This window comes from Giraffa tippelskirchi, chromosome 5 (genome assembly GCF_054371585.1).
Source record: "Giraffa tippelskirchi isolate mGirTip1 chromosome 5, T2T-mGirTip1v1.2.pri, whole genome shotgun sequence".
Lineage (NCBI taxonomy): Eukaryota > Metazoa > Chordata > Mammalia > Artiodactyla > Giraffidae > Giraffa > Giraffa tippelskirchi.
In genome coordinates, this window is record NC_137279.1 from 89175763 (window position 1) to 89203358 (window position 27596).

The 27596-nt window shown below is 47.7% G+C and overlaps 1 protein-coding gene across 2 annotated transcripts; it reads right to left on the reverse strand.

Moving 5' to 3' along the window:
• Positions 1-409: 409 nt before the first annotated feature.
• On the reverse strand, positions 410-21203 carry FCRL6 (Fc receptor like 6). 2 transcript variants are annotated; one of them, XM_081486777.1, is made up of 10 exons: positions 21126-21203; positions 14120-14140; positions 11720-11986; positions 10913-11197; positions 10514-10789; positions 9999-10124; positions 5555-5620; positions 4860-4931; positions 801-832; positions 410-724 (listed from the first exon to the last, which is right to left on the reverse strand). In XM_081486777.1, exons 1-10 carry the CDS (start codon positions 21154-21156, stop codon positions 656-658), a joined length of 1245 nt encoding a protein of 414 aa, XP_081342903.1. In that variant the 5' UTR covers positions 21157-21203; the 3' UTR covers positions 410-655. The 2 variants fall into 2 exon arrangements, with proteins under 2 accessions (XP_081342903.1, XP_081342902.1); XM_081486776.1 differs by having other exon boundaries at positions 10514-10801.
• Between the last annotated feature and the right edge of the window lie 6393 nt (positions 21204-27596).

A 27596-nucleotide genomic window follows, 5' to 3' on the forward strand; every position in this document is an offset into this window, starting at 1 on the left:
TCTGGAGAATTCCATGGACAGAGGAGCCTGGTGGGCTACAGTTCATGGGGTTGCAGGTCGGACACAACTGAGCAACTAACACTTTCACTTTCTTCATGGACACCAACTCAATGGACATGAACTTGGGCAAACTCCAGGAGATAGTGAGGGGCAGGGAGCCTGGCATTTTGCAGTTCATGGGGTCGGAAAGAGTCGGACACGACTTAGCGACTGAACAACAACAGCCTTCATTGAACACTCTGGTTGTGGACTGGATTGCGACTTCCCTCCTTTTCCCTCCCCTAGTCCTTCCTCTTCCTCACCCTCCCAACTCTCTCATTACCAGTCCTGTTCACACGGAGTCCATTCTCCTTGAGTAAACCAGACCAAATAATCAGGCAGCCCAAATGATCACTACTGATGAACAATATGAAACAAATTGATACACCTTTATTAACAAATAGATCTACAACCATGTATCTTTTTGAACACTAAGGGATAACAAGGGTTTTCTCATGTGTTCCACAAATGGGGGTACTTGCTGCTAGGTTGGGGAACTGGAAGATACAGAAGAGGCTGGGGTTCCCTGGCCTCCTGGGGAGCACTATGGGCTGCGGGTGTGTCTGTGTTGGGGGTGGGGGGATGGCGTTGCTAGCAGAGGGCCTCCTTGTAGTCACTAGTAGGACCTCAGTGGGTCCTGCTTCAGCTGCGAGTGTCTCACCTTAGCATAGATGACAGAAATGTCCTGTGGGAGATTGGGGTCAGGGTAAGGAAGCCAATGTCACACAGACGAGGAGAAAAGAGCAGGAGTCCCATCTCACCTTTTCCTGCTGGGCTGACTGGGCAGGACTGGCTGTGGGGGAAGAGCAGCATTCAGGTTAGGGCACTGGGCTCATGGGGTGTCCCCTTCCCACCTCCTCGCCGGCACCTTCCTCTAGAGAACACGGGCTGGCAGGGTCCGGGCTGCTTCCCTGTTACTTCTCAGGGCCTCTCGCCCTCAATCTGAAAACAGGTGGAGTCAGGAGACCCCAGCTGTGCAACCTGAGGCCACTTACTTGGCCCCTGAGCTTCAGCTGCTTCAACCAGGAAAGGGTGGTGATGATGACAGTAACTGCCTTGTAGGATTTCAATGAGAAGCAGGGGAGACACAGATCTCCAAGACACTTCTAGGATAACTCCTCCATTAGACACCTGTTCTGCATGGGGCAACCTTTTAGGTGTGAGAATTATTTATCTAGTCTATCTAGTATATAACAAACAGAGGCCTAATTCTACATATATAATCTCACATAAGTCCCATCTAGCAGGGGGTATTGATTCCTTCTCACATGGAGATGAGAAAAACTGAGGCTCAGCGAGGTAAATAACTCTCCACAGTCACTTCTATAAGAAATAGGCTGTGCTAAATCGCTTCAGTCGTATTTGACTCTTTGCTACCCTATGAACCTTGTCCTTCCAGGCTCCTCTGTCCATGGGGTTCTCCAGGTAAGAATAAGAATATTGAATCTTAGAGAATGTGAAGCATTCTCCCACTGACAAAAATTCCAGCATCTTGGAACATAAGGGCTCTCTTTCCTTCTGCACCTTTTCTGCACCCACCATCAGGTAAAGCCTGTTCAGAGCTTGAGTTGGAAACAGACTACCCCTGCCCCTACCCCTGCCTTCATCTTTGTTGTCTGCAAGGATTAAACGATCCCATTTCCTTATTTACCTTATTTTGCTCGTGAAAATCATATAGTCTGCGGTTGGCTTCTTTTTTTTCTCTTATGTTTAAGCCCTCATTGTGACTCTTCACAGGAAGGAACTGTGCCCACGTGGGCTTCCCATCTGCCTGGCCATGTTATGGGCAGCAACTGGTCAGGTCCTGAGGGAAGAGCCCTGTGTCCAAGAGACTCCTTGGCTGTGCACTTTCCCTAATGTGGAAATGTGGTGGTGGGGGAGCAGAGCCCCTAGGCTGATTCAAACCCATTTTATAGACCAGGAATTGAAATCTCTGTACGGGTGAGACATAAAAGAAAGCTCCCTGTTTTTGAACACCTATTACATACCAGACAATCTTTATGGTTTCTACACCCCAGGTTCTATTCCTAGTCATTCATAATAATTTTACAAAGTAGCCATTATCTGGACTTCCCTGGTGGTGCAGCAGTAAAAAATCTGCCTACAATGCAGGAGCCACAGGAGACTCAGGTTTGATCCCTGGATGGGGAAGATCTCCTGGAGGAGGGCATGACAACACACTCCAGTATTCTTGCCTGGAGAATTCCATGGACAGGGAGTCTAGTGGGCTTCAGTTCATAGGATCTCAAAGAGTTGGGCATGACTGAAGCGACTTAGCAGGCACACATGCAGGCATTATCTACACGTTATAGATTAGGCTCAGAGAGCTTATATAACTTTCTCACAGTCACACAGAACACAGAGTCAAGTTCTGAACTCAATTTTGACTGACTCAGAAACCCACACTTTTCCCACAACTCCATGTTGCCTGTTTGTCTGTTTGAGAGAGGACTAGCCTTCCCCATTCTGCCATCCTCACTGTCGTCTGTAGCTGGGGTTCATGGTCTTTTTGGCTCCATCTTAGAGCTGGGTCTGTCCTATTTAGACTTATACTTGGGGGCAGAGACAAACTATCATTCTTTTTCCTTTTTCCTTTGTTCCTCCACAATGCTCAGAAAAGGGCAAACAAACAAAAACCACCTCCCTAGTTGGGATGGTCACAGTGAAGGTGTGGTGGAGATGATGTTTATGATCGTGAGATCTGATAGAGTGCCTGAAAAACTATGGACAGAGGTTCGTGACATTGTACAGGAGGCAGTGATCAAGACGATCCCCATGAAAAAGAAATGCAAAGGTTGTCTGAGGAGGCCTTACAAATAGCTGAGAAAAGAAGAGAAGCTAAAGGCAAAGGAGAAAAGGAAAGACATACTCATCTGAATGCAGAATTCCAAAGAATAGCAAGGAGAGATAAGAAAGCCTTCCTCAGTGATCAGTGCAAAGAAATAGAGGAAAACAATAGAATGGAAAAGACTAGAGATCTCTTCAAGAAAATTAGAGATACCAAGGGAACATTTCATGCAAAGATGGGCACAATAAAGTACAGAAACAGTATGGACCTAACAGAAGCAGGAGATATTAAGAAAAAGTGGCAAGAATACATAGAAGAACTATACAAAAAAGATCTTAATGACCCAGATAACCACAAAGGTGTGACTACTCATCTAGAGCCAGACATCCTGGAGTCCGAAATCAAGTGGGCCTTAGGAAACATCACTACGAGCAAAGTTAGTGGAGGTGATGAAATCCAGCTGAGCTATTTCAAGTCCTAAAAAATGATGCTGTGAAAGTGCTGCACTCATTATGCCAGCAAATTTGGAAAACTCAGCAGTGGACACAAGACTGGAAAAGGCAGTTTTCGTTCTAATCCCAAAGAAAGGCAATGCCAAAGAATGTTCAAACTACTGCAAAATTGCACTCATCTCACACGCTAGCAAAGTAAGGCTCAAAATTCTCCAGTGCTCAAAATGCTTCAACAGTTCATGAACTGAGAACTTCCAGATGTTCAAGCCAGATTTAGAAAAGGCGGAGGAACCAGAGATCAAATTGACAACATCTGTTGGATCATCAAAAAAGCAAGAGAGTTCCAGAAAAACATCTATTTCTGCTTTATTGACTATGCCAAAGCCTTTGACTGTGTGGATCACAACAAAGTTTGGAAAATTCTCAAAGAGATGGGAATACTACACCACCTGACCTGCCTCCTGAGAAATCTGTTTGCAGGTCAAGAAGCAACAGAACTGGACATGGAACAACGGACTGCTTCCAAATTGGGAAAGGAGTACGTCAAGGCTGTATATTGTCACCTTGCTTATTTAACTTATATACAGAGTACATTATGTGAAATGCTAGGCTGGATGAAGCTCAAGCTGTAATGAAGATTGCTGGAAGAAATATCAATAACCTCAGATATGTGGATGACACCACTCTTATGGCAGAAAGCAAAGAAGAACTAAAGAGTCTCTTGATGAAAGTGAAAGAGGAGAGTGAAAAAGCTGGCTTAAAACTCAGCATTCAAAGAACTAAGAATATGGCATATGGTCCCATCACTTCATGGCAAATAGATGGGGAAACAATGGAAACAGTGACAGACTTTATTTCTTGGGTTCCAAAATCACTGCAGATGGTGATTGCAACAATGAAATTAAAAGACGCTTACTCCTTGGAAGGAAGGTTATGACCAACCTAGACAGCATATTAAAAAGCAGAGACATTACTTTGCCAACAAAGGTCCATCTAGTCAAAGCTATGGTTTTTTCAGTAGTTGTGTATGGATGTAAGAGTTGGACCGTAAAGAAAGCTGAGCACCAAAGAAGTAATGCTTTTGAACTGTGGTGTTGGAGAAGACTCTTGAGAGTCCCTTGGACTGCAAGGAGATCAAACCAGTCAATCCTAAAGGAAATCAGTCCTGAATGTTCATTGGAAGGACTGATGCTGAAGCTGAAGCTGAAGCTCCAATAAGGGACAACAGAGGATGAGATGGTTGGATGGCATCAGTGACTCGATGGATATGAGTTTGAACAAGCTCCAGGAGTTGGTGATGGACAGGGAAGCCTGGTGTGCTGCAGTCCATGGGGTTGCAAAGAGTCGGACACAACTGAGCAACTGAACTGAATTGAACTGATTTTCGACATACCTATGTCTGTGGTGATGATGGTTGTGAAGTTGTGAAGGAGGAGATGATGATGGTGGTGGTGGTGAAAGTGCCAGTATTTATAATGATGGTGGTCAGCGTGATGGTGGTGTTAGTGATACCTCGCCCTAGGCCCCAAACTTCCCTTTTACACTAACAAAGATGTCAAGGTTGGCCAGAGATCGCTTACCTTCATGCTCCCTTGGGATTGTGTGAATCTCAGAGTAGATAACTTCTTCATTGTTTTCATTCTGGCGATGAACTGAAAGAAGGAATGCGGCTTAACTAGGACCCACCTGCTCTCCCACCTCGAGACCTAAGTGTTCTGAGGACACTTATGGAAGGAAGCCAATCAGGGGCTGTTATGGTGATAGCTGGCAGGGGAAATGGTTATTAATGTGAGATATCCATCTTGGCAGGAGGACTGTGCCCCCTGACGCAGGTTCTAGCAGTTTCCCCAGCCCTGATATTGTTTAAACTAGAGGTTGGCAACTAGAGGTTGGTTTGATTTTTTTTGTAAAAAAAGGTAGTGAATATTTTAGTTTTTGCAAACCCCAGCTCTGTGGTGTGAAAGCAACCATACGCAATACATACACAATGTTCCTTGCAAAAATACTTGGTGGACCGGATTTGGCCCATGGGACATAATCTGCTAACTGTTGGTCTAAACCTCCCCCCTGGGGGCTGGGATCCCTTCCTGCTTCCATCTCCCCCCACCAGCTCCACGGCCTTGCTCCTCAAGCTCTCCCTGGAAGCCTCCTCCTTTCTTCCCCAAATGACTGATTCCCAAGACTCAGGCTCATGAGGCCTTCTTTCTCCCAATTCCCCTGGAGAGGCCCTTCTTTGCCTTTATGGACAGACGCTGGTCCTGATGCAAGTCCTTACCGTTGACATACAGCGGGTGCTGCTCTCCACCTGGGGCTGAGGGTAAGTTCCGGGGTGGAAGGGGCCCTAGGAGATACAAAGGTATGATTCACTGAGTGCTCTCAGAGAGCAGACTAGGCAGAGGGTGCAGAGAGATTGAGAGTAAGACAGTCACTTTACCTTTACAAATCATATAAAATTACCTTTAAAAATTGTATAAAATATTTAAAAATTAAATTAAAAAAAAATGTCAGTAGAGGTTGCTGGGCTTCCCTAAGTGGTTCAGATGGTAAAGAATCTGCCTGCAGTGCAGGAGACCCGGGTTTGATCCCAGGTTAGGAAGATCCCCTGGAGGAGGGCACGGCAGCCCACTCCAGTATTGTTGCCTGGAGAATCCCATGGACAGAGGAGCCTGGCGGGCTACAGTCCATGGGGTTGCAAAGAAACAGATGCAACTGAGCGACTAACACAACAACAGTGGGTTGCTGGAGGTCTGAGGCTGGTTTGTTGATGATTGTTAATCAACAGGTCTGGACATGGTTAATTTTTGTGGGATGTTTCTTTTTTAAAAAATACCCTAATGGATAGAATGGCTCCATAGGAATCACAAAGTCTGGAGGAAGCAGGGTCAGAAAAGATGGGTTACACCCTTGTGTTGAAACAGCACAGATCCACAAGTCAGGTCGCTTTTCAGAAGGAGGAAAGCTAATAACTTTGACAACACACCATGTGCCAGAAACACACCAGGACTAGGGAATTCAAATACAACATCTACTTAATAGCAAAGCTCCTCACCCAGGGACCAGCACAGAGCTGAATGTCAAAAAAGCCCCCCTTCCTAATTCTTCGGTGTCTGACATTCTTCACAACCACCTTGCAAAGGTTAATACTATGATTTCCATTTTTTAAAATGAGGTGACTGGTTGGGAGAAGTGACTTCTTCAAGGTCACACAGAAAGCTGGTGGAGACAGAATCTTAATCCAGTGGGTATGTATTTTCTCCATTAGCCTGCCACCTCTGTGATAGCAGGCGTTTCCACAAATTTAAAAATTACGTCCTGGGATGGGAATTGGGTCACAGGTGTATTTGAGAACACCCAGTTCATGCCCAGTGTCCAAGAAATATTCATAAGCTCTAACAGTAAGAAAGCATCAAAGTCATCAGGTAGCGCCTTTGGACACGGCTCCTTCTGTAAAACGAAGAGGGCGTTTGTGGAGACTCAGAGAGGCCCCTGATTATTAAACATTCCCTGATGCTCATCTGTCAAGGCTGTGATTCTGAGTTTTCATTCCTAAAGAGCTCCGTGAATTTGATTGAACTGTATTTTATGGGCGGTGTGACAACAGGAAGTAAAATGAACACTTAAAAAAACAGCCAGAACTTGTACACTTATGTAAGTGCTACTTTGAAGCAGACCTCCTGTATGACCACATCCTAGTTCTAGTGATTCCATCATTGGTCAAAATGCTTTGAAGATTGCCTTCAGAGATACAGTCTGTGGGATGTTTTCATTTCTTGAGGAATGGATATGCTGTCTGGAAATGATTAACCGTCTTGGAAAGTTGAGCATGGAGAAAAAAGTTGTTGGACAGTGTTTCTTGGGTAGCTGTGGAATTTGGCCCGAAGCTGGTTTTCTGAGTGACATTCAAAGGAAGGATTTGTGCCCCTCAGATTCTGAAATGGTAAGACCTCCACTGGGAGTCTTATTTTCACGAGAGACAAGTTTCTTATGACATGGAGTCCAGGTGCTCACAGGCTGACAGTGGGGGTGGGGGAGGAAAGTGGGAATGAGTGGAGAGGCAGAGGCTCCACGTGAAGAGGGATATCCCTTTGTCCCATGTGAAAGGCATCTTCGTGAAGATCTTTCACCAGTGACTGCTCCTCCACCATCTTCTTTGGGGCTGAGAGGGAGATGACTGTGATGTGTTGCTTTGTCTTTAGTGCTTTGAGCCAGAGGTGAGTGGGTAGGAACAGCGTGTCACTTTCCCAGGCCAGGGAAGGAGGTTTTATGCAGGCACAGGAAGAGTAGAACTCACAGGTCATCAGTTCATGGTCCCTACTCCTGCTGCCTCCGCATCTAACTCTGGGCCTGCCTCCGTCTCTCTCCTACTGCACTGTCCTTAGTTGCTCAGTTGTGTCCAACTCTTTGCAACCACATGGACTGTGGCCCGCCAGGCTCTTCTGTCCATTGGGATTCTCCAGGCAAGAATACTGGAGTGAGTTGCCATACCTCCTCCAGGGGATCTTCCCAACCCAGGAATCAAAGGTCTCCAACCCATGTCTCCCACATTGCAGGCAGATTCTTTATCATCTGAGCCACCAGGGAAGCCCATGAATACTGGAGTGGGTAGCCTATCCCTGCTTCAGGGGATCTTCCTGACCCAGGAATCAAACCGGGGTCTCATGCATTGCAGGCGGATTCTTTACAAGCTGAGCTACCAGGGAAGCCCCCTGGTACCTTAAAGCAACCCTGGCCTGACTGGATGGACTCTAGACTCAAGACTAAAGTAAAGTAGAGATGAGAAGTTAGGTGGACAAAGGCTGCTAAATTAAGAAGGGGAGAGGAAGCTGGAGGCTGGCTTAAACTCTAACTGGGGTGCCTGGTGAGGTAGTGTGGCTGGGGGTGAGGAGAGATACTTTCAGGTACCCTGGCTGTGGTCAGGGAGGAATACTTAGACTGCAGGGTGGGGTGGTCTTCCTCAAAGAGCAGGCTGGCTTAGCTCCCAGAAAACTCATCACAAATTCCTTAACAGAGGGAGCTGCAAACTTGAATAAGCAAATCTAGCTGAAGGTCTATGACAGCAATTACTTTTGCCCTTGGCAAGTGGAAAATAAAAATGTTGCCCCTGGGGGGAGGAAGAAATAGGTTGATTTGAACCACTGTAGGTGCCCAGGAATAAACTGGCACCAAATAGCTTTGGCACTGGGAGCCATTCCCTTCAACATGGCTTCAGGCAAACAGGTTAAAGTTGGAATAACTTGGAGCCACCCAAGGTGATTGCTTTGAAAGCCAACACTCATGCTTGATTATCATGACCAAGACAGAAGAGGAGAAGAGTCTTGAATTTCAAAACACATAGATTACCTAGAAATCCCATTTATCTAATTGTTTTCACTTCTTTCTCCCTATAGAAAGTGAAAGTCGATTAGTCATGTCCCACTCTTTGCTACCCCATGGGCTATACTGTCCATGGAATTCTACAGGCCAGAATACTGGTTTGGGCAGCCTTCCCTTCTCCAGGGGATCTTCCCAACCCAGGGATCAAACCCAGGTCTCCCACAGTACAGGTAGATTCTTTACCAGCTGAGCCACCAGGGAAGCCCTAGAATACTGGGGTGGGTAGCCTATCCCTTCTCCAGGGGATCTTCCTGACCCAGGAATTGAACTGGGGTCTCCTGCATTGCTTGCGGATTCTTTACCAACTGAGCTATCAGGGAAGCCTCTTTCTCCATATAGAATCCTCTGCCTATAGCATTACTCTCATCTGATTTTTTTGTTCCACAAAAGCATGTGATGGATTTTCAAGAGTACATATTTCAGTCCTTAAATGCCATTAAGAGAAAATAGGCTTGTTGAAACGTAAGTTGGAGGCGGGCATGTGGTAGACAATATCTTATGGAATAGTTTCACACCTCATCTGAAACTTAACTAAACTTTTTATTTTCAAAGACTCTGATCAGAGGAATTAGAGAATGGGTAACAGGAGCAAAGGCAGCTTGGGAACCTGCCAGGTGATGTGCTCAAACTAGAATGAGAATGTACTGAGCTCGCACTCAACGCCAGGCTAATACATTAGGTATGAGATAGATGTTACCTCATTATCTCAGACCTTACAACATCCCTAGAGGGAGACATGTAGTGAAACTTAGAGGGAACTGGCCCAAGGTCACCGAATTAGTAAATAGCAGTGCTGGGACCAGGCCACTCCCCAGTCCTCTCCACCACACTTCCTTCCTGTTGAGTTGACATACATGGACACTCACCCAGAGCCCAGTACAGCACAAAAGTGTGTGTGTGTGAGCATGCATCTGCACTGGAGTTTTCATGTCCTCTTTCCCCCCTACTAAGCAGACCAGAGCTCCCCTGACTTCAAGGAGAGAGTTGGAGGCCTTGTCATATTCACAGCCACAGACTGTCTTTCAAATGTGAAGGACACCGGTCAAATGTGAAGCCAAACTGGTCTCGTTTGGCTTGTAAGAATTCCTCTGTTTGTGCCTTATTCATTCCTGAGTGTGCAGCAGTGTGTTTGTGTGACTGCACCAACACACTCCTGGGTGTGTGTGAGTTCTGGAAGCTGTAAGTGTCTCTCCATGGGCCTCTTTGTGTGACATGTGAAGAAAAGCCCCTCTTCCCTCCAGTATCCAGAAGTAGCAACCTGTCCCTTCAGACTCTGGCTTTCCAGTGGCTGGATTGCGCCTGGCATAGGGATTCAGTAACCAAGAGGGCCAAAAAGAGTTACTAACCGTTTTTCCTCCAGGGTCTGAAATACCCCAGAAGCACAGCAGCAATGAACATCATGGCAAGCAGGCTTGCAGACAGCCAAGGAACCAGCCAGTTGCTACTTCTGGGGGCAGATAAGACCTGAGGATCTGGGGGGGTGAGTAGAAGTGACCATGAGCATTGAGGATGAAATTCACAAATGCACCCCAGACAAGGGCAGGAGAGTCAGAGTGACTGGCATTAGTGGGAAATGCCTGGCTGGAAGAAGCCTGGCCAATGGGAATGAGGGATGGACCAAAAGATGTCAACATGGATGGGCAACACCATGGCTGACCTTGTGGCCCCTCCCCCCATGGTGTCCCCTCACTCTCCGTGGGCTTCAGTTTCCCCACCAGGTTCAGTGGAGATATTCCCAGCAGGGTCCATGCTGTCAGTCATGCAGTGCCTGCTCTGTACCCAGCAGTGTGCCGGGCACGGCAGGAGGAACAGAGAGCAGTGAGGTCTGGGGCTCAGAGCCCTGCTGGGGGACAAGACCTACCATACACAGAGAGTGTCTCGGGCTCACTCGTCTCTCTGGAAACACGGTTCCCAGCCTCACAGGAGTAGCTCCCAGCATCCTGCTCTGACATCACCCGGAAGCGGCAGGAGGCAGGTCCCCCATGGGGAGCCACGTGGTTCCGCAGGATGTCCCCATTGAGGTGGAACGAGTACAGGATCGGAGGGGAGCCCCTCTGGGCCTCACAGAGGAGCTCCACCTCGTCCCCCACAGCTAGGCTGGTGGGTCTCAGGGTGAGCAGAGGACGGGACACAGGAGCTGGGGAGCACACTGTTGGGAGGTCAGTGCACTACCCAGGGTCCTCCCTTAGGGACCCCTCCCCACACAATCAGGGGCCCCACTGCCCAGGCATCTAAGTAGTGTCTCCCCTCCCCCACTTACCCCACACCCTGAGCTCCAGCTGAGGGCTCTGTTTCTGGACCTGGACACCCTCAGGGGATGCCTTGCACCAGTAAAGCCCAGAGTCTCCCTCCTTGGCTGCTGGGATGTGGAGTTCTGGGCGGGGGCCCCTGTTCTGCAGGGTGCGGTCCTCCTTGTGGAAGGAAAATAGCAGCCGCTGGGCCAGCTTCCGACTGTACAGCTTCGTCTGGCATCTCAGGGTCACAGGGCTCCCCTCACAGAGCTCGTGAGATGGGAGGGCTGTCAGCACGGGGGGCGGGAACAGCTCTGGGGAGAGGCAGCCGGGGGCTCAGGACGGGAGTCCGGACAGTGAGGCCCAGGGAGGCTGAGGTCTGAGCTCCGGCACACTCTGGTCCCCAAGGGAAGTACCATCACTGTCTCCTGGCACCTGACCGCTCATCCCACCCACAAACCCTGAAACAATGCCCATGCTTCCAAGCCCCTCTGGGGTCCCAGAAAGCCAGACCCAGAGGGGCCTTAGCGGTCACCTAGTCCCCAGAGGGGAAGAGTCTGGCTTAGGGTCTCAAGCGGGTGGTGAACATCAGGGTTGCTTCTGGGCTCTTCCCACCCTGCCCGCCCAGGGCATCTTCCACCTCCTTCCCTGACTCCAGACAGGTCCCATGGTGGGGAGGGGTATGTAGACAGCATCTTGGACATCTCAGGGCCCTGACGACTGACCCAGCATCAGGGGCAGCCAGAGAGAGGGGTGCTGCCCAGAGCCCTGCTGTCCTCTAAGACCAGACTCCTGAGCAGCACCCTAACCATCCCACCCCCCAAGGGGTGACTCACCTTGGACTTGAACCATGGCAGTCCCTGAATCCCATGAGTCATTGTTTCGAGTATGTGTCACCCGCCTAGTACAGTCATACCGGGCACTGCTGTTAGCTGTTGCTCTCCCCAGGAAGAGAGGCTGGTTGTTCTTAGAGAAATGGAGGAACTTTCCATCTCTGTAGAATGTCACCTGGGACAGCGCTGCATTCTTCCTTTCCCGGCATCGCAGAGTCAGTATATCCCCCTCAAACACGAGATATGGCCGGGCTTGGGGTCTCAGCCAGACTGTAAGATGCAGGAACAGGGTCACCCTGGAGCTGTGGGTCCCTCAGTGCATTTTCTCCCTCTTCCCCAGCCTAATCCCACCACCCCCACCCCCACCCCAGGATGGAGGCTCCTGGATGGCATCTTCACAGCTCTCACTGTCCCCAGTTCGCCATGCCAGACCAGGGCCTGCCCTCTGCTTTCCTCCACCCTCTTTCTCTCTGTTTCCTCTGCCCTTCTCCTCTTTTCCTCCTCCCTCCTCTCCCTCCTCTTCTCTCTCTGTGCCTTCTCTCTGGCCTCCTTCCCTCCTATCCTTCTCTCCATTTTTTTCCCCCCAGCATGACCAGGGATGGAACCCTTGCCCTCTGCAGTGGAAGCTCAGAGTGTTAACCACTGGACCATCAGGGAAGTCCCCCTCCTTGTTTGCTTTTGCAGTGCACTTTCCTCTGCCACCTTGACAAGCTTGAGGCAAATTGGCTTCCTTCCATCGATTGTTCTTCTTTGTTCCTCCTGATTGGATTCCCATTCTCCTAGTTTGGTTTCTTTTCCCCTGGTGACCCCAGCGCAGTTCTTTCTGCAGCGTCCACTTCTGATGGTATGTGCACCCCTACCCACCAGAGAGGAGCTGAAGGGGTGGGTGTTGGACGTGCCATGGCCTGGGCTCGCTCCCTCCTGCTCCCCTCATCAGGCTTCCCCAGGCTCAGCCTCCATCAGCACTCCCAGCAGCGAGGTTCGTTTCCACCACAGTCATGGTGTGGTACATGCTATCTCTGTCCTCATTTCTAAAATGCATTGTATGCCCTGATGTGGACAAGAGAAGAGCTCTTGGGGACCCAGCATCATTTGCAGGGCAATCCCAGACTGGCCTGGCTCCAGGACATATGTCTTTGGCAAACCAGGTACCACTGGTCCCAGACAACCTCAGAAGCCTGAGAGTAATGATGAGTAATCAGATAGGGAGCCCTAAAAAGAGCCACAGCACATCCTACCTTTGCCTGGTTCACCTAGATCCCTAGGACTCTTATTCTCACACAAGAACTAATGATGCTCACAGTGTAGCTGAATAACGGGCCTTGCTTCCTTGGCTGCTGTTCTAGTACCACTAAATACTGGTTTGGATTCTTCCTCTCAGGCATCACAGAACATGTCCCTACAGGTCAAGATTTCATAGGTCAGAGTTTTCACCCACTTGACAGAAGCTCCATGGAGGTCAGTGGGACAGGATGAGCAGGAGGGCAAAGGTAGCCAAGGGAGAAAGAAGGCTGATCCACAGACAAAGATGCCTGCTTCCTTGAGCATTAGCAGGGTGGAAGCAAATCCAGATCTTGATGAATGGGGATGGCAGGAGCTCCAGAGCCACACTGAGTCTATTTTCTCCTGGACTTATAAGGGAGCCAGATGGAGGCCTAGAGCCATTCTTCTGGAACTTGAAGTCACCCTGTAACTATCCTCAGCCTGAGACAGTGAAGTCCTGGGTCTCTCCTCTTCCTAGGCATTAGTGAAGACGCCCAAGGAAGAGATCTAGGCTGGCGCTGCTCTGAAGATGTTGCTGGGGGACCCAATATTGTTGTTGTTCAGTCTCTCAGTCATGTCCGACTCTTTGCAACTGCATAGACCTGCAGTGTGCCAGGCTTCCCTGTCCTTCACTATCTCCTGGAGTCTGCTCAAACTCACGTCCAAACTCATTTCTAGCAATACTTAGTGATACTAGAAAGAGCAGCCAAGGAAGCAAGGTCCGTCATTCAGCTACGCTGTGAGCATCGTTAGTTCTTCTGTGAGGCGAAGAGTCCTAGGGATCCAGGCAGACCAGGTAGAGACAGGATGTGCTGGGGCTCTTCTTAGGGCTTCCCAGCCTATTACTCATCATCACTCCCAGGCTTCTGATGCCATCCGACCACCTCATTTTCTGTCGTCCCCTTCTCTTCCTGCTCTTCCTGCTCTCAGTCTTTCCCAGCATCAGGGTCTTTACCAATGAGTTGGCTCTTTGCATCAGATGGCCAAAGTATTGGGGCTTCAGCTTCAGCATCAGTCCTTCCAATGAATATTCAGGGTTGATTTCCTTTAGGATTGACCCAATGGCCCTGATTTTGCCTATCTATTACGTTTTGGCCCAGAGACACCCTTGGAGCTGAAAGAGACATGGAAAAGACTCACCAGTTTTCCCAACACAGGGAACTGCAAGAGAAAAAAAGTGATAGATTAAGTAGCAGAAAGAACTTTCTGACAAGGAGAGGGCCTGTCCCCTTATAAATAGATGCTAACATTCATTCAACCAGTCAACCACCCAGCCCCCTAAGCACTTAACTATCTAAACCACCCAACCACTCACACATCCAGCCACTCAACACCCAGCCATCCAGCTATCTAACCCCCAGCTATTAGCCAAACAGCCACCCAGCAACTCAGCCACTCAACTTTTATGGTGGACCTACTGCCTGGAATTCTTTGCCCAATCTCAGTTCAAATATTACCCTCTTAGACAGATCTTGCTGGGCTTCCCAGGTGGTGCTCATGGTAAAGAACCTGCCTGCCAGTGCAGGAGATGCAAGAGACACGGGTTCAATCCCTGAGTTGGGACAATCCCCTAGAGGAGGAAATGGCAACTCCAGTATTCTTGCCTGGAGAATCCCATGGACAGAGGAGCCTGGCAGGCTACAGTCCATATGGTCAAAAGGAGTTGGACATGACTGAAGCAACTTAGCACAACTATCATAATACCCTATTGTGTTACCATCAGAGCACTTATCATCATTTAAAATTACCTTACCATTAAATTGCCTACTTGTAATTATCTGTCACCCTCCCTCTGTCTAGAACTTAAGCTCCATGAGAGCAGGCCTTCTGCCTGTCTAGTTCACTGCCGTATTACCTACACCTAGGGCCCATGCCTGGACCATGGTCGGTGTTCAATAAGCATATACTGAATAGATACATGAATGCTTCCCCACTCGTGCAGGGTAGGGAACGAAAAGTAGAAGACACAGGACTAGATTCTTGCACTATTGTGCCTGAGGGTCCTGTTTACATGTACAGAAGAACTCAGCAAAGCAGGACCGAATTCCTGTGGCCCATCTGCCCACAGAGCTCTGGGGAATAGAGTATATGGAAGTGATCATAGGAAGGAGGTAAGGATAGATTGTATGGATGTGATCATAGGAAGGAGGTGAGGTTTCCCTGGAGGAGTAGTCATTAAAAGATTGTGCGGCATGGACAGGCAGCTTGGATGCATGAGAGAACTATCAACAGGCCAGCGCATCACAGCGTATTGCACCCTGTGTGCATTGCACTAATGCTTCTAGATGAATGAATGTTTGAGGAGAATAAGTGGACAGGAAAGTGAAAGTGTTAGTTGCTTAGACATATCTGACTTTTTGTGACCCCATGGACTATAGCCTGCCAGGCATCACTGTCCGTGGGATTCTCCAGGCAAGAATACTGGAGTGGGTAGCCATTTCCTTCTCCAGGGGATCTTCCTGAACCAAGGATCAAATTCAGGTCTCTTGCATTGCAGGCAGATTCTTTGCCATTTGAACCACCAGGGAAGCCCAGGTGGCCTGGAAAGAGAGGCCAAACCACAAAATGATGACAGATGAGGATAGGCAGGTGTGATCAGCTTGAGGGATGAGAGACCCTAAACTGAGGGACAGAGTTGGATATAAAGCAGTGGAGCATATTCTGGGCTTTGGGGCAAGAGGCAAAAGAATGAATGATGTAGGGCTGAGTGCAGTCAGTCCAGCTTGTCCCCAGGCATTTACTTGTGCCTTTCTTTGCTGGGTGCTGTGCAGCATCCTGAGAAATGCAAGAATGGTCTTCGGAGGGGTGGGCGAAGATCCCCTCAGCATATCTGGCATGTTCATTCACAGGCTATCATACTTGCTGTCCACACGATTTGGGACATATTCTCTACCTACTCGGAGAAGGCAATGGCGACCCACTCCAGTACTCTTGCCTGGAAAATCTCATGGACGGAGGAGCCTGGTAGGCTGCAGTCCATGGGGTCTCGAAGAGTCGGACACGACTGAGAGGCTTCACTTTCACTTTTCACTTTCCTGCATTGGAGAAGGATATGGCAACCCACTCCAGTGTTCTTGCCTGGAGAATCCCATGGAGAGAGGAGCCTGGTGGGCTGCCGTCTATGGGGTTGCACAGAGTTGGACACGACTGAAGCGACTTAGCAGCAGCAGCAGCAGCTATACCTACTCAGCTCAGGTCAGCTCTGCCACAGGTTCTCAGGGTGTATAAGATTATGAGTCCACCCCGTCATCTTCCCCTGCCTCCAATCTAAGTGCATCTTCTGTGATCTTGGTGTAGTGGGAAGCACACAGGCTTTGGAACCAGATGACATGGACTGATTTCATGAGCGCATCTCTTTCTATGGGAACTTGCACAGGTTGTTTAAAGTTCAAGAGCCTCCAATTCCTGGCTCTGTCTGTATAGTGGAAATGACAATGAAATGGAGCAGGGCCATATGGTCCTTGCCCCTCCCCCCACCAGGTTCTCTGCTTGCCATTTGCCTCTGGAAAACTTTAGTCAAAGAATAAGCTTAATCAGAGAAGTGAGAAATGCTGAAACAAAGGCAAACGGTCAAAGGGGGCCAAATAATAATAATGTAGTCATTAAGCATAGTCAAGGACCTTTAGTTCTGTCTCAAGGGCTATAGATAATATTCTGAGCCATATCCTGTGAGCTGTCTTATAGATACCAAAACTCCAGGTGGAGAAAGTAACTACGTGATGACCAGACTGCCCAGGACATGAGCTGCCACAATTTCAAGAACTGACCGCAAAGAAATGGGAACCAATGGACCCCCAAACTGAAGATTAACTGTACCTAAAACAACCAAGATGATGCCAGTCAGACCACTGATGATCAATTTAAAGATGACTGTCAAGAATAAGAGACACAGATGCATAGAACAGTCTTATGGACTCTGAGGGAGAAGGTGAGGGTGGGACGTTCTGAGAGAATAGCATTGAAACATGTATATTATCATATGTGAAACAGAATACCAGTCCAGGTTCGATGCATGAGACAGATGCTCAGGACTGGGGCAATGGGATGACCCAGAGGGATGGGATGGGGACAGAGGTGGGAGGGGGGTTCAGGATGGGGAACACATGTAAACACATGGCTGATTCATGTCAATGTATGGCAAAAACCACTACAATATTGTAAAGTAATTAGCACCCAACTAAAATAAATAAATTTATTAAAAAAAAATAAAGATGACTGTCAGAGATGACTGTGCTGTTTCTGCATGTAGCCCCCCACCCCCTACGCTGTCTGTAAAAGCTCTCACCTGCTGCTTGTCAGAGGGGGAGTCAGCCTTTGGACAGATGTCTGCCACCCTCTCCCACAGTTGCTGACACCTGAAATAAAGCACTTTCCTTTCCACAAACCTGGCCTGCTTATTGGCTTTTGAGTGGCAAATAGCCAGACTCCCCATGCATACCTTTCGGTAACAATGTCATTTTTCCCTTACAGAGCAGTTACATAGATTATACCGACCCCTGCCTGGGGAGGCGGTTTCTACACTAGCTGAAAGCAGAAACAAGGCCTGACCTGAGTGACTAAGACCTCACTGGGTAGTGGTGCCTCCCCTTCCTTTCCCTTCCTCGCTGGAAAACAGTTTTGCAGCTACAAAGTGACGAACAAACAAGGCTGAGGTGACAGATGCCTATATCAAGACGGTAGGCTCCAGAGAGCATAGATGCTTCAAATGAGCTGATGCCCCAGATCCCAATGACTTGTCTCCAGGGCACTGCAAGGCCTTCGGGTTGCGATTGCAGAACCACTGTGTATAATCAAAAGGGCCACCAACTGGGGACAGAGTAGATGACACCTGCTTACAGCAGTTCCTATGAAAAGAACCCGAGGGCTTCAGTCAGGTACAGGCTGAAGATGAGGTGACAGTGTGATGTGAAGCCAAGAGCTACTGTAAAGCTATGGAGCCCTGGATGGCAGAGGTCACAGCCCCAGTGAACTCTGCACTCATTGGGCCACTTTGGGAGGGATGAGAAAGCCCAGCTCCTGACCCACTGACAAAGCTTAGCAGGCCCGAGCAGACCAGGGCAACAAACAGGGCCTAGAAACTATTTCCTATTAGAGAAATTGAGAGACATTTATCTGAGAAAAATGAGACAGAGTAGGGATAGTCAGTGGCCTTCAAATACCTGATGGACTAAGCTTAAAAGAAAGGAGAGACTTGTTTCTTCATAGGGGGTCTTCCTGACCCAGGGATCAAACCGGCCGTCTCACATCTCCTGCGTTGGCAGGCAGGATCTTTACCACTAGCGTGACCTGGGAAGCCCTCATAGGGCAGAAGTGGAACTAGTTAGATCAGAGAGGCAGGTTTCAGCTCCACACAAGGAGCTATATCACAGTAAATCTCTCCCACATTGCAACATGCTACTCTGCCAAGGGGTGGCAGCCATGCCCCGGGAGGGCTGTGTGTCACAGATGCTGTGTGTGTATGGGGGGGTGGGTTCCAGTGTGAGGACTGAAGCTGGCTGATGCACAATTCAGCGGAAGATCAAGGTTCATCACCTAAATTTTAAATACATCTTAGTGTGTGTTAATCACTCAGTTGTGTCCGACTCTTTGCAATCCCATGGACTGGGGCTTGCCGGGCTCCTCTGTCCGTAGAATTCTCCAGGCAAGAGTACTGAAGTGGGTTGCCATTTCCTTCTCCAGGGGATCTTCCTGACCCAGGGATTGAACTCAGGTCTTCTGCATTGCAGACAGATTCTTTACCATCTGGGCCACAAGGGAAGCCCAAATACATCTTTAGTATGCAGCTATGTACCAGCGTGTTCAGTGTCAGGGCTTCTAGCCTCTAGAATCTGTGATAATCAATACTAACAACAGGTACCATTTGTTGTGTGACCATGTCCTGCCAGGCACTTTAAATGAATATAATTTCTAGTTTTACCTGATTAAAATCCAACTACATCCAGACTAGAGGTAGTGAGATAAAACAGAGAAAGCACAGGGTTTGACAAAATGGATTGGGTTTGCATCTCTGTTTTGCTTGTTAGCGGGGTAATTCCAGGCAAGTTTCTTAACATTTTTGAACCTCAAGTTTCCTCAGTTGCTTCATAGGGATAAAAATTAAACTCTCTCCTATAACGACTCTGAAGGTTATATGAGATAATGTATGTACTGCAAGGTAGGTATTCAGTGGTTTTTTTTTTTTTTTTTTTTTTTCTCCTCTGTCTCTCTGGCCACATCTGAGAGGAAATAGCACTTGAGAGGAAATAGTAGCTTTACCCTTACAGTAACTTCGTTCTGACACTTTCAGCCAGGGGGTCCGAATCTCAGGCTGGCTTTCTGGGGTCCTGAGCATCAGATGTGACTCAGTCTTGCCTGAGTTTCCCATATGCCATCCAATTAGTCAGCCAGTCACTGACTCTCCACCCCTCCTCCTTTGCTTTCCCCCATCCAGATCCTGGGCTACACGCCGGGAAGCTCTTAGATTTTTATCTAGTCAAGTCCAAGAACTCTATTCCTTTCACAAAGAAGGGATGTGTCCTTAAGAATCTCCCATCTGGAGTGTATCCAGGCACGAGGCCATCCTGTCCCTGCCCTAATGTGAGCAATGACCCTTTCACTTGTCCAAAAGACCGTTCATAGAACACACAGGGCAACATGGTGATGTTGGGGGAGGAAGAGCCCTGAGTGGAACAAGTATTTTCTTCTCAGAGGCTAAATTCCCACAAACTCTACCCAGGAAGGGGGTGTTTTTAGGAATGCTTTTGCTTTTCAGGGCTTCCCTGGGGGCTCAGACAGTAAAGAATCTACCTGCAATGCAGATTCTGGATTTAATCCCTGGGTGAGGAAGAACCCTTGAAGAAGGAAATAGTTATCCACTCCAGTATTCTTGCCTGGAGAATTCCACAGACAGAGGAGCCTAGCGGGCTACAGTCCACTGGGTTGCAGAGTCAGACATGACTGACTGACTAGCACATTTTGCTTTTCTGGTTCAATGGAAACAAACTTCTGGGACCAGGCTTAAAACAAAAAGCAAGTCAACTCAGAAACTGTGAAGCGAAGTGATCTACGTGCCCAGACTCATTCCTTTTGAGTGTAGCATCTGACAATGGCTGAGACTGAGCTGAATCTAGAGCAGCCGAGTAACCCACCCCGACTCCAGTCCTCTGTCTGGAGACCAGTCCCTTCTGGCATGTGTGACTGGCCCTACTGGATCAAGGAGAGAGCTATGGATTCAGAAGAATGGGTTTGAACCTTCATATAGGTCCCCATGGGCTTCCCAGGTGGCTCAGTGGTAAAGAATCTTCCTGGCAGTGCAGGGATGCAGAAGATGCAGGTTTGATCCCTGGGTCAGGATGATCACCTGGAGAAGGAAATGGCAACCAACTCCGGTATTGTTGCCTTGGAAATCCCATCGACAGAGGAGCCTGGTGGGCTACAGTCCATGGGGTTGCAAAGAGTTGGACACGACGTAGCGACTCAACAACAGCAACAATGACAAAAATGTGGGTCCCCATGGGCCAGTCAGACCCAAATCAGAGCCTCCCCCCGACAGAGAGAGGAAGAAGGCAGAATAGGGATGGTTGTTTTGAAGAGGGCTTTGGACAGTTAGGGCATAAACCTCTTGACCAGGGAAGAAGCCCAATCATTGTTGACTGGTTCTAAGAAAAGGCTGAGTCTTCTTAAAAATACATCTCCTTGTAAAACCCCACGTTTAGCTCCACTTGCTGAGCAAAATGTGTGGAATTGCCTTTTGTCCACTTCCCTGATCTTTCCTCTGCACCCCAGCAGCCTCCTTTCCTTCTGTGATTTTATTTTCCTTTCGAGATAGACCTGGTGGATATTTCAACTTGATTTCACAGGGTGAAAAATATCATTGGACTTCAGCATGTGATTTTTTTGGCTCCCTAAATTACCTTTGACACATCAAATGGTTGCCCTTCCAAGGACCAAGGAAAATGAGGTAGGAAACCCTGGGTCTCCCCAAATGGCCTCATCCCCATCTCTCTCACCTCCATCACTCTCAAGCATACCCATGTGCACACACTAGTCTCAAGCTCTAGCCATAAACCCACTTGAACTAGGAAAGGTGAAATAAGGAACTTTGCATCTTAGGAACAACTTACAGTCTTTGGTGCCCAGGAGAGGCTATTGGCACATGGTGACTTACCGAAGAGGAGCGCAACCGTCCAGAGCAGCATGGGGCCCGGCCTGGCGTGGAAGCGGGTACACAGGACACATTGAAGTCAGGGGCGAGGATGGTAGGGAGAGCATCTAGGTCACCAGCCCAGGGGTGGGTGGGTGGGTGACCCCTCTGACGTGGGTTGTGCTAGCGGTTGATAATCTAAATACAGGAAGTGGGGAAGAGACTAAAAGCTCAAATTGGTATTTCTTCTTGCTAGAAGGAGCGTAACACAAACGAACTTTCTTGACCGTAAAGCATAAGGTAGTCAGGTAAGCCACTGGCAAGCACTTTATTGTTTTCTTAATATATATATGTTACTGACGTATAGTTGACTCACAATGTTTCAGGTGCACAGCAAGGTGATTCAGTTATACATATACACATATATTTATTTTTGAAATTATTTTCCATATAGTTCCCTGTGCTGTACTGTAAACCTTTGTTACTTGTTGCGTATCTATTTTTAAACTAGAAATCTAGCATTCTACCATACTAGCATACTAAGTCAAACAAGCGGAATCAAAATATCATTAATTTGTTAGGCAAAAATTCATGTTTTCTAAAATATATATAATACATATTACTTATATACATATATGTAGATAAAAGCTTTTCTACTACATTTGATAAAGGCTTGAGAAAGAACATCAAAAAAAAAAAAAAGAATAGATGGAGAAACTGGAAAACATAAATTGCTGCCAGTGTCCCAGCCCTGTGGTGGGCCCCTGCTAACTCACCTCCACAGGAGACCCTCCAACACTAGCAGGTAGTTTTGGTTCAGTCTCCTGTGTGGTCACTGCTCCTTTCCTCTGGGTCTTGGCTCACACAAAATTTTGTTTGTGTCCTCCAAGACTGGAGTCTCTGTTTCCCCCAGTCCCGTGGAAGTCCTATAATCAAACTCCTTTGGCTTTCAAGGTCAGATGCCCTGGGGATTCCCAGTCCCTTTGTCAGATCCCCAGGCTGGGAAGCCTGATGTGGGCTTCAGAACCTTCACAACAGTGGGAGAATGTCTTTGGTATTATTATTCTCCAGTTTGTGGGTCACCCACCAGGCTGGTATGGAATTTGATTTTACTGTGGTTGTGCCCCTCCTACTGACTTGCTGCAGCTTCTTCTTTGTCTTTGGATGTGGGGTATCTGTTTTTGGTGGGTTCCAGCATCCTCCTGTCCATGGTTGTTCACAGCTAGTTGTGATTTTGGTGCTCTTGCAGGAGGAGATGACTGCACGCCCTTCTACTTGCAAGCACTTTTGAACACTCTCTTGGTGGTTTGAAAAGACTCATGCTAGGAATTAGGGTGGGACATGGCTAAGGAAAGACCCAGAGACTGCCAGAATTTGCTTGGCCTCAGCATCACTTAGTCTGGAAGGTAGCGCAGTGATGGAAACACTAAGATCCTGCACACTGCCCCACCTCTACTCTGAGTGACCTCTAGTTTTCCAAGGTGCCCTCTTCTTCAAGAAGAAATGTGTCTGGCCTTGGCAATAAGGTAGAGAAGTGGAATCCTGAAAATATTCCACAGGGCCATCAGCTCAGCAGAGAATCAGGGATCAATGTGGCTGGGGTAGAATGGGGATGGAGGTTCTGAATCTGAGGCTTTAAGACTGTCAGGTAATTACTTTGAGAAGAACTGTTCGTTAAAAGACACCATTAAAAGAGTGGACAGGCAAGCCACAGAGTGGCAAGATATTTTAAATACATATGGCTGATAAAGGAGTGGTATCCAGAATGCAAGGATTTCTACAATTCAATATGAAAAAGACAGACAACCCTCTAGAAAAATGGACAACATTTTGGATAGCTACTTTACAAAAGCAGATATACAAGCGTTCAATAAACACAGGATAAGGAACTTGACTTCACAAATCACCGTGGAAATGCAAACCTAAACAGCAATGAGATACCACTACATCCCCCATTAGAATGGCAAAAACTATAGACAACCAAGTGCTGGTGAGGATGTGAAATAACTAGAACTCATGTACACCTCCAGAGGGAATATAAATTGGTACAGCCACTTTGGAAAACTATGTGGCAGAATCTAATAAAATTGAACATACGGATCCTGATGGCCCAGTGTTTTCATTCCGAGGTATTTGCACACATGTGGGCATCACAAGACAGGTGCAAGAATCTTCATAGCAGCATCACTTGTAACAGATGAAAACTGGAAACCACTGGTCTCTCAGCATAGAAGGAGGCCATCCTCCTACCCCCATGTCCTTTGAGAACTGAACATGTGAATTTAAGGTGAAGCATGGAGAGCTGGATAAAATGCCAGGAAGCATTTTCTGACAGTGAATTGTTCCTGGAAGACTTTAGGTGAGAATTTTCATGCAGTCTGAAAAGAATTTGCTGTGCTTACTGCTGAAGGAGCTTCCCAGGTGGCACTCAGTGGTATAAAACTCACTTGCCAATGCAGGAGATGTAAGAGATTTGGGTTTGATCCCTGGGTTGGGAAGATTCCCTGGAGGAGGGCATGGCAAACCACTCCAGTATTCTTGCCTGGAGAATCCCATGGACAGAGGAGCCTGGCGGGGTACAGTCCATAGGGTCACAGAGTTGGACATGACTGAAGTGACTTAGTATATACACACTGCTGAAGGCGGGAATGGAAAGGGTGAACTTTCTGTTTTCTGCCCAAGATTTTCTGATTTAGTGGAAATGGACAACCGATCTGGCACTGCCAGGAAGTTCATTTGAGTCTTGGTTGATTGGGAGGGAGTTAAAAAGAGTGAGGAAGTAAAGTCAGAATTGAATACCTTATTGGCTCAACTCAAGATGTTAACATTTATGCATTTTCCTCTATTCGTTCTCTTTCCAACAGATCTCCTGACTTGAGTCATCTTTAACTTTGTTCAGCTGCAGGTCTAGAGGGTAATGTGACACCTCTGCAGGGCTGTAGCTAAGGTAGGAGACGGGGCAACCACAAATGGTCTAGCTTGCAAGCACTGAAGGTGCTTTGCACGCAGAACCCATGAAGCCTCAGCCCCTGGCTGCTTCTCCCTTCACTGGGTTCAGGCGGCCTGACTGTGTGAAGCCTCCCCCACTTCTCACCCTACCCTTGCAGAGTGAGATTTTGTTGCACCTTCAAAGTGTTAGTGACATGGGCTCTCTGAGCTTAACTGGCTGCACACTGCTTTTTGGGGGTGAAGATCACCAGAGAGAAGTAGGGCTGCTCCCAGATTAGGATTCTTCCAGGGCCCAGACTGAACGGAATCAAGATTGGGATGGGTTGGGGGGATCAAAACCCATAATACTCTAAGGGAAATGAGGGGCTAAGAGGAGGTGGGGCGGATAACAGAGAGGGGATTCTCAGCCAGCAAGGGCTTGAAGCCCAGGGGTCCTCATTCCTCAGGGTCTGCTCACAGAGGAACAGTGGTGATGGACAATGGCTTCTGGGGAATGGGAAGATTCAGTCCCACTCCTACGAGGTAAGAGAGGAGAGTGGGGTAGGTAACTGGGGTTAGGGGGCAGCTCTGGGCATGTAGATGCCATGGTGGGCCCCAGAGCCTCCCACCTGGGCTTAAATCCTTGCTCTGGATACTAATCTGCTGAGAGTTTGGTGAAGTTTTTAACCTTTCTGCACTGCAGAGTCCTTAACTCTAAAGTGGGATAAATGATTACACCTGCATCATAGGGTGTTAGGAAGGTTAAATGAGATAACACTGTGAGAAATGCTTAGACAATGCTTCTAACAGCCCTCTCTGCAATGGATGGTGATGTTCTCTGGGCTGTTCAGTTCAGCTGTTACCAGCTACATGTAGCTACTTGTGGTTGGCTAGTGAGACTGAGGAAGCGAAATTTTCATTGTCTTAAACTTTTGTTGTTGTTCTGTTGCTAAGTCTGTCTGACTTTTTGCAACCTCCTGTACTGCAGCACGCCAGGCTTCCCTGTCCTTCACTAACTCCCGGAGTTTGCTCGAACTCACGCTCATTGCGTTGCCGATACCATGCATCCATCTCATCCTCTGTGGCCCCTTTCTCCTCCTGTGTTCAATCTTTCCCAGCATCAGGATCTCTTCCAATGAGTTGGCATTTTGCATTAGGTGGTCAAAGTATTGGAGCTTCAGCTTCAGCATCAGTCTTTCCAGTGAATATTCAGGGTTGATTTCCTTTAAGATCTGGTTTGATCTCCTTGTTTGTTCAGGGACTCTCAAGAGTCTTCCCCAGTACCACAATAAAAATTAAATAGCTAAATGTGCCTAGTGGCTGCCTTGTTGAATATTTCAGGCTTAGAATAATGCCTGGCAAGTGGTAAGTGCTTGATGATTAGCTACTGTTGTAAGGAAGAGTAAAAGCCTTGAGCCACCAGAGCCTTCCTCTCAACCTTAGCTTGTACTGGTAAATCCCAGAGAGGTGAAGTAATTTGTGCAAAGGTACTCAGCCATGAAGCCTGCTGGGACTGGAGGCCCAAGGAAAGACTTGACGTTTCAGAGTTAGTTTAGAAAGAGGGCAGGAGCTGTAAAGACCAAGAGTCCAGTGAAGATGGAGCTAGACTGGGAATGAGACTCTGGGCCTGGCCTGCAGGGGGCAGACAACACTGAGGCATCTGATCACCACCCTCTTTCCCTCTCCTCGAGACTTGGAGAATGAGCTTGGACGGGCCAATGGGAAACTTTGTATCAGGCCTGCAGCGACCCCTTGTGGTTACACGGACAACTGCCCTAACGAGAGCATCTTCATTAATATCGAAAGATCATTCTCTATTTACCCACCCATCCAGGAAGCTTTATTTTTTATTTTTTAGGTCTTGCTCAATGCCCTGTCCACCCCTACCTTCAGGAGCTCTCAGGAGGAGACAGGCATACACTCAATATAGTCTTTGTGTTTTTTAAAGCATTTTTTCATGCCTCCATTATTGTATTTCATCAAATTGTTTTATTGTCTTTTTCTAATTCCAATTTTTGATCTCCCTAAAGCCAAGAGCCAAGTCTAATTTATCTTTGTGTCTCCAGGCCTAGCATAGTAAGAGCTTCAAGATGCAGCAAAGTATAATTTTTAGAAGTTCTGGAGTCAAAGAGTTGGGTTCTAATTCTGGTTCTGCTGCTTACTAAGTGGAAGATGGGAGTGGGAGGGGTGGCTTAATCTCAGATTTTAAATCTCTAACAAGGTGATAATGACATTGATTTCTAATATTGTGGAGAGGATTATGCTTTTGCCCATGCAATATCTTGTACACTCATCTCTCCACCTGAAATAGGGGTCTACAGTTATGTCTTCAATTCCTGGGTCGGGATGATCCCCTGGAGAAGGAAATAGCAACCCACTCCAGTATTCTTGTCTGGGAAATCCCGTGGACAGAGGAGCCTGGCGGGCTACAGTCCATGCGGTCGCAAAGAGTTGAACACAACTGAGTGACTAACACTTTCACTTCACTTCATGGAAGCTCTCTCCTGACCTGGCTTCGGAGCACGTACATGTCTCAGCATTTAGCACACCTATCTGGCATTGCAATCACCTCTTGTGTGCATTCCCCGCAAAGGACTGCAAGCCCTCAGAGGTTCAGGCCACATTTGTCTTCTTCTGTGCTGTGCATTCAGTGCCTGGTTCAACAAATGTGTGTGGGATGGAGGCTGAGATACAGCAGAGGCCCCCCTCCTATGGGTCTTACTTATGTCCAGCAGCAACCAGCAGGAGGCTGCTGAATTGTCACCCTATTTGACCTTCTCAGGTCCTCTCACCCCACCCCTCGATTCTCTTACTCTTAAATGAGTGGGTCTTATGGTAAGATTTTCCTATCTTGCATGTTTTTGTTTATTTGCTTGTTTTTGGTTCTGTTGTTGAGGGTTTGTTTTGGCCACACCACACGGTATGTAGTATCTTAGTTCTCCCAACCAGGGATCAAACCTGCCCCCTGCGGTGGAAATGCAGAGTCTTAACCATTCCCTGATAGCTCGGTTGATAAAGAATCCATCTGCAATGCAGGAGACCCCGGTTCGATTCCTGGGTTGGGAAGATCCCCTGGAGAAGGGAAAGGCTACCTACTCCAGTATTCTGGCCTGGAGAATTCCATGGACTGTACAATCCATGGGGTTGCAAAGAGTTGGACACGACAGAGTGACTTTCACTTTCTCACTTCCTCAACCACTAGACTGTCAGGGAAGTCTGAGATTTCCCTACCTAATGTGCTTGGTTGTCTCTGAGTTAGCCTAGTATCCAAATAATTCAGCACCTCTATTCCTTCCTTTCTGGCAATGAGAGATCATCAATTTCTTTGAAGGGGCTGGGTCTCATTTAATCCATGTTTCTTTGAATCACAACTCCACCCCACCTCAGTTTCCTTACTTTTGATTGTATACATACTCATTACATTCTTCCTTGCATTTTTTCCCCCCTAAGTAGTATGTTAACGTTTTTTTTCAGTTGTGCTTCAGATAGGGTAGCCTAGAAGCCTGTGGTCACCAAAAGCAGCCTTAGAAATTAGGGAATGGTTTCATAGAAACGACTGGAAATGGA

What these genes read in the sequence shown, in the direction of transcription:
- FCRL6 (XM_081486776.1), bottom strand. Translation starts at nt 21,156, where the DNA reads ATGCTGCTCTGGACGGTTGCGCTCCTCTTCG. An exon ending in GACGGTTGCGCTCCTCTTCG is followed by an intron (nt 14,141 to 21,125) that starts GTAAGTCACCAT and finishes TTTCTCTTGCAG; the next exon opens with TTCCCTGTGTTGGGAAAACT. An exon ending in CAGACCCTGGAGGAAAAACG is followed by an intron (nt 5,621 to 9,998) that starts GTTAGTAACTCT and finishes TGTATCTCCTAG; the next exon opens with GGCCCCTTCCACCCCGGAAC.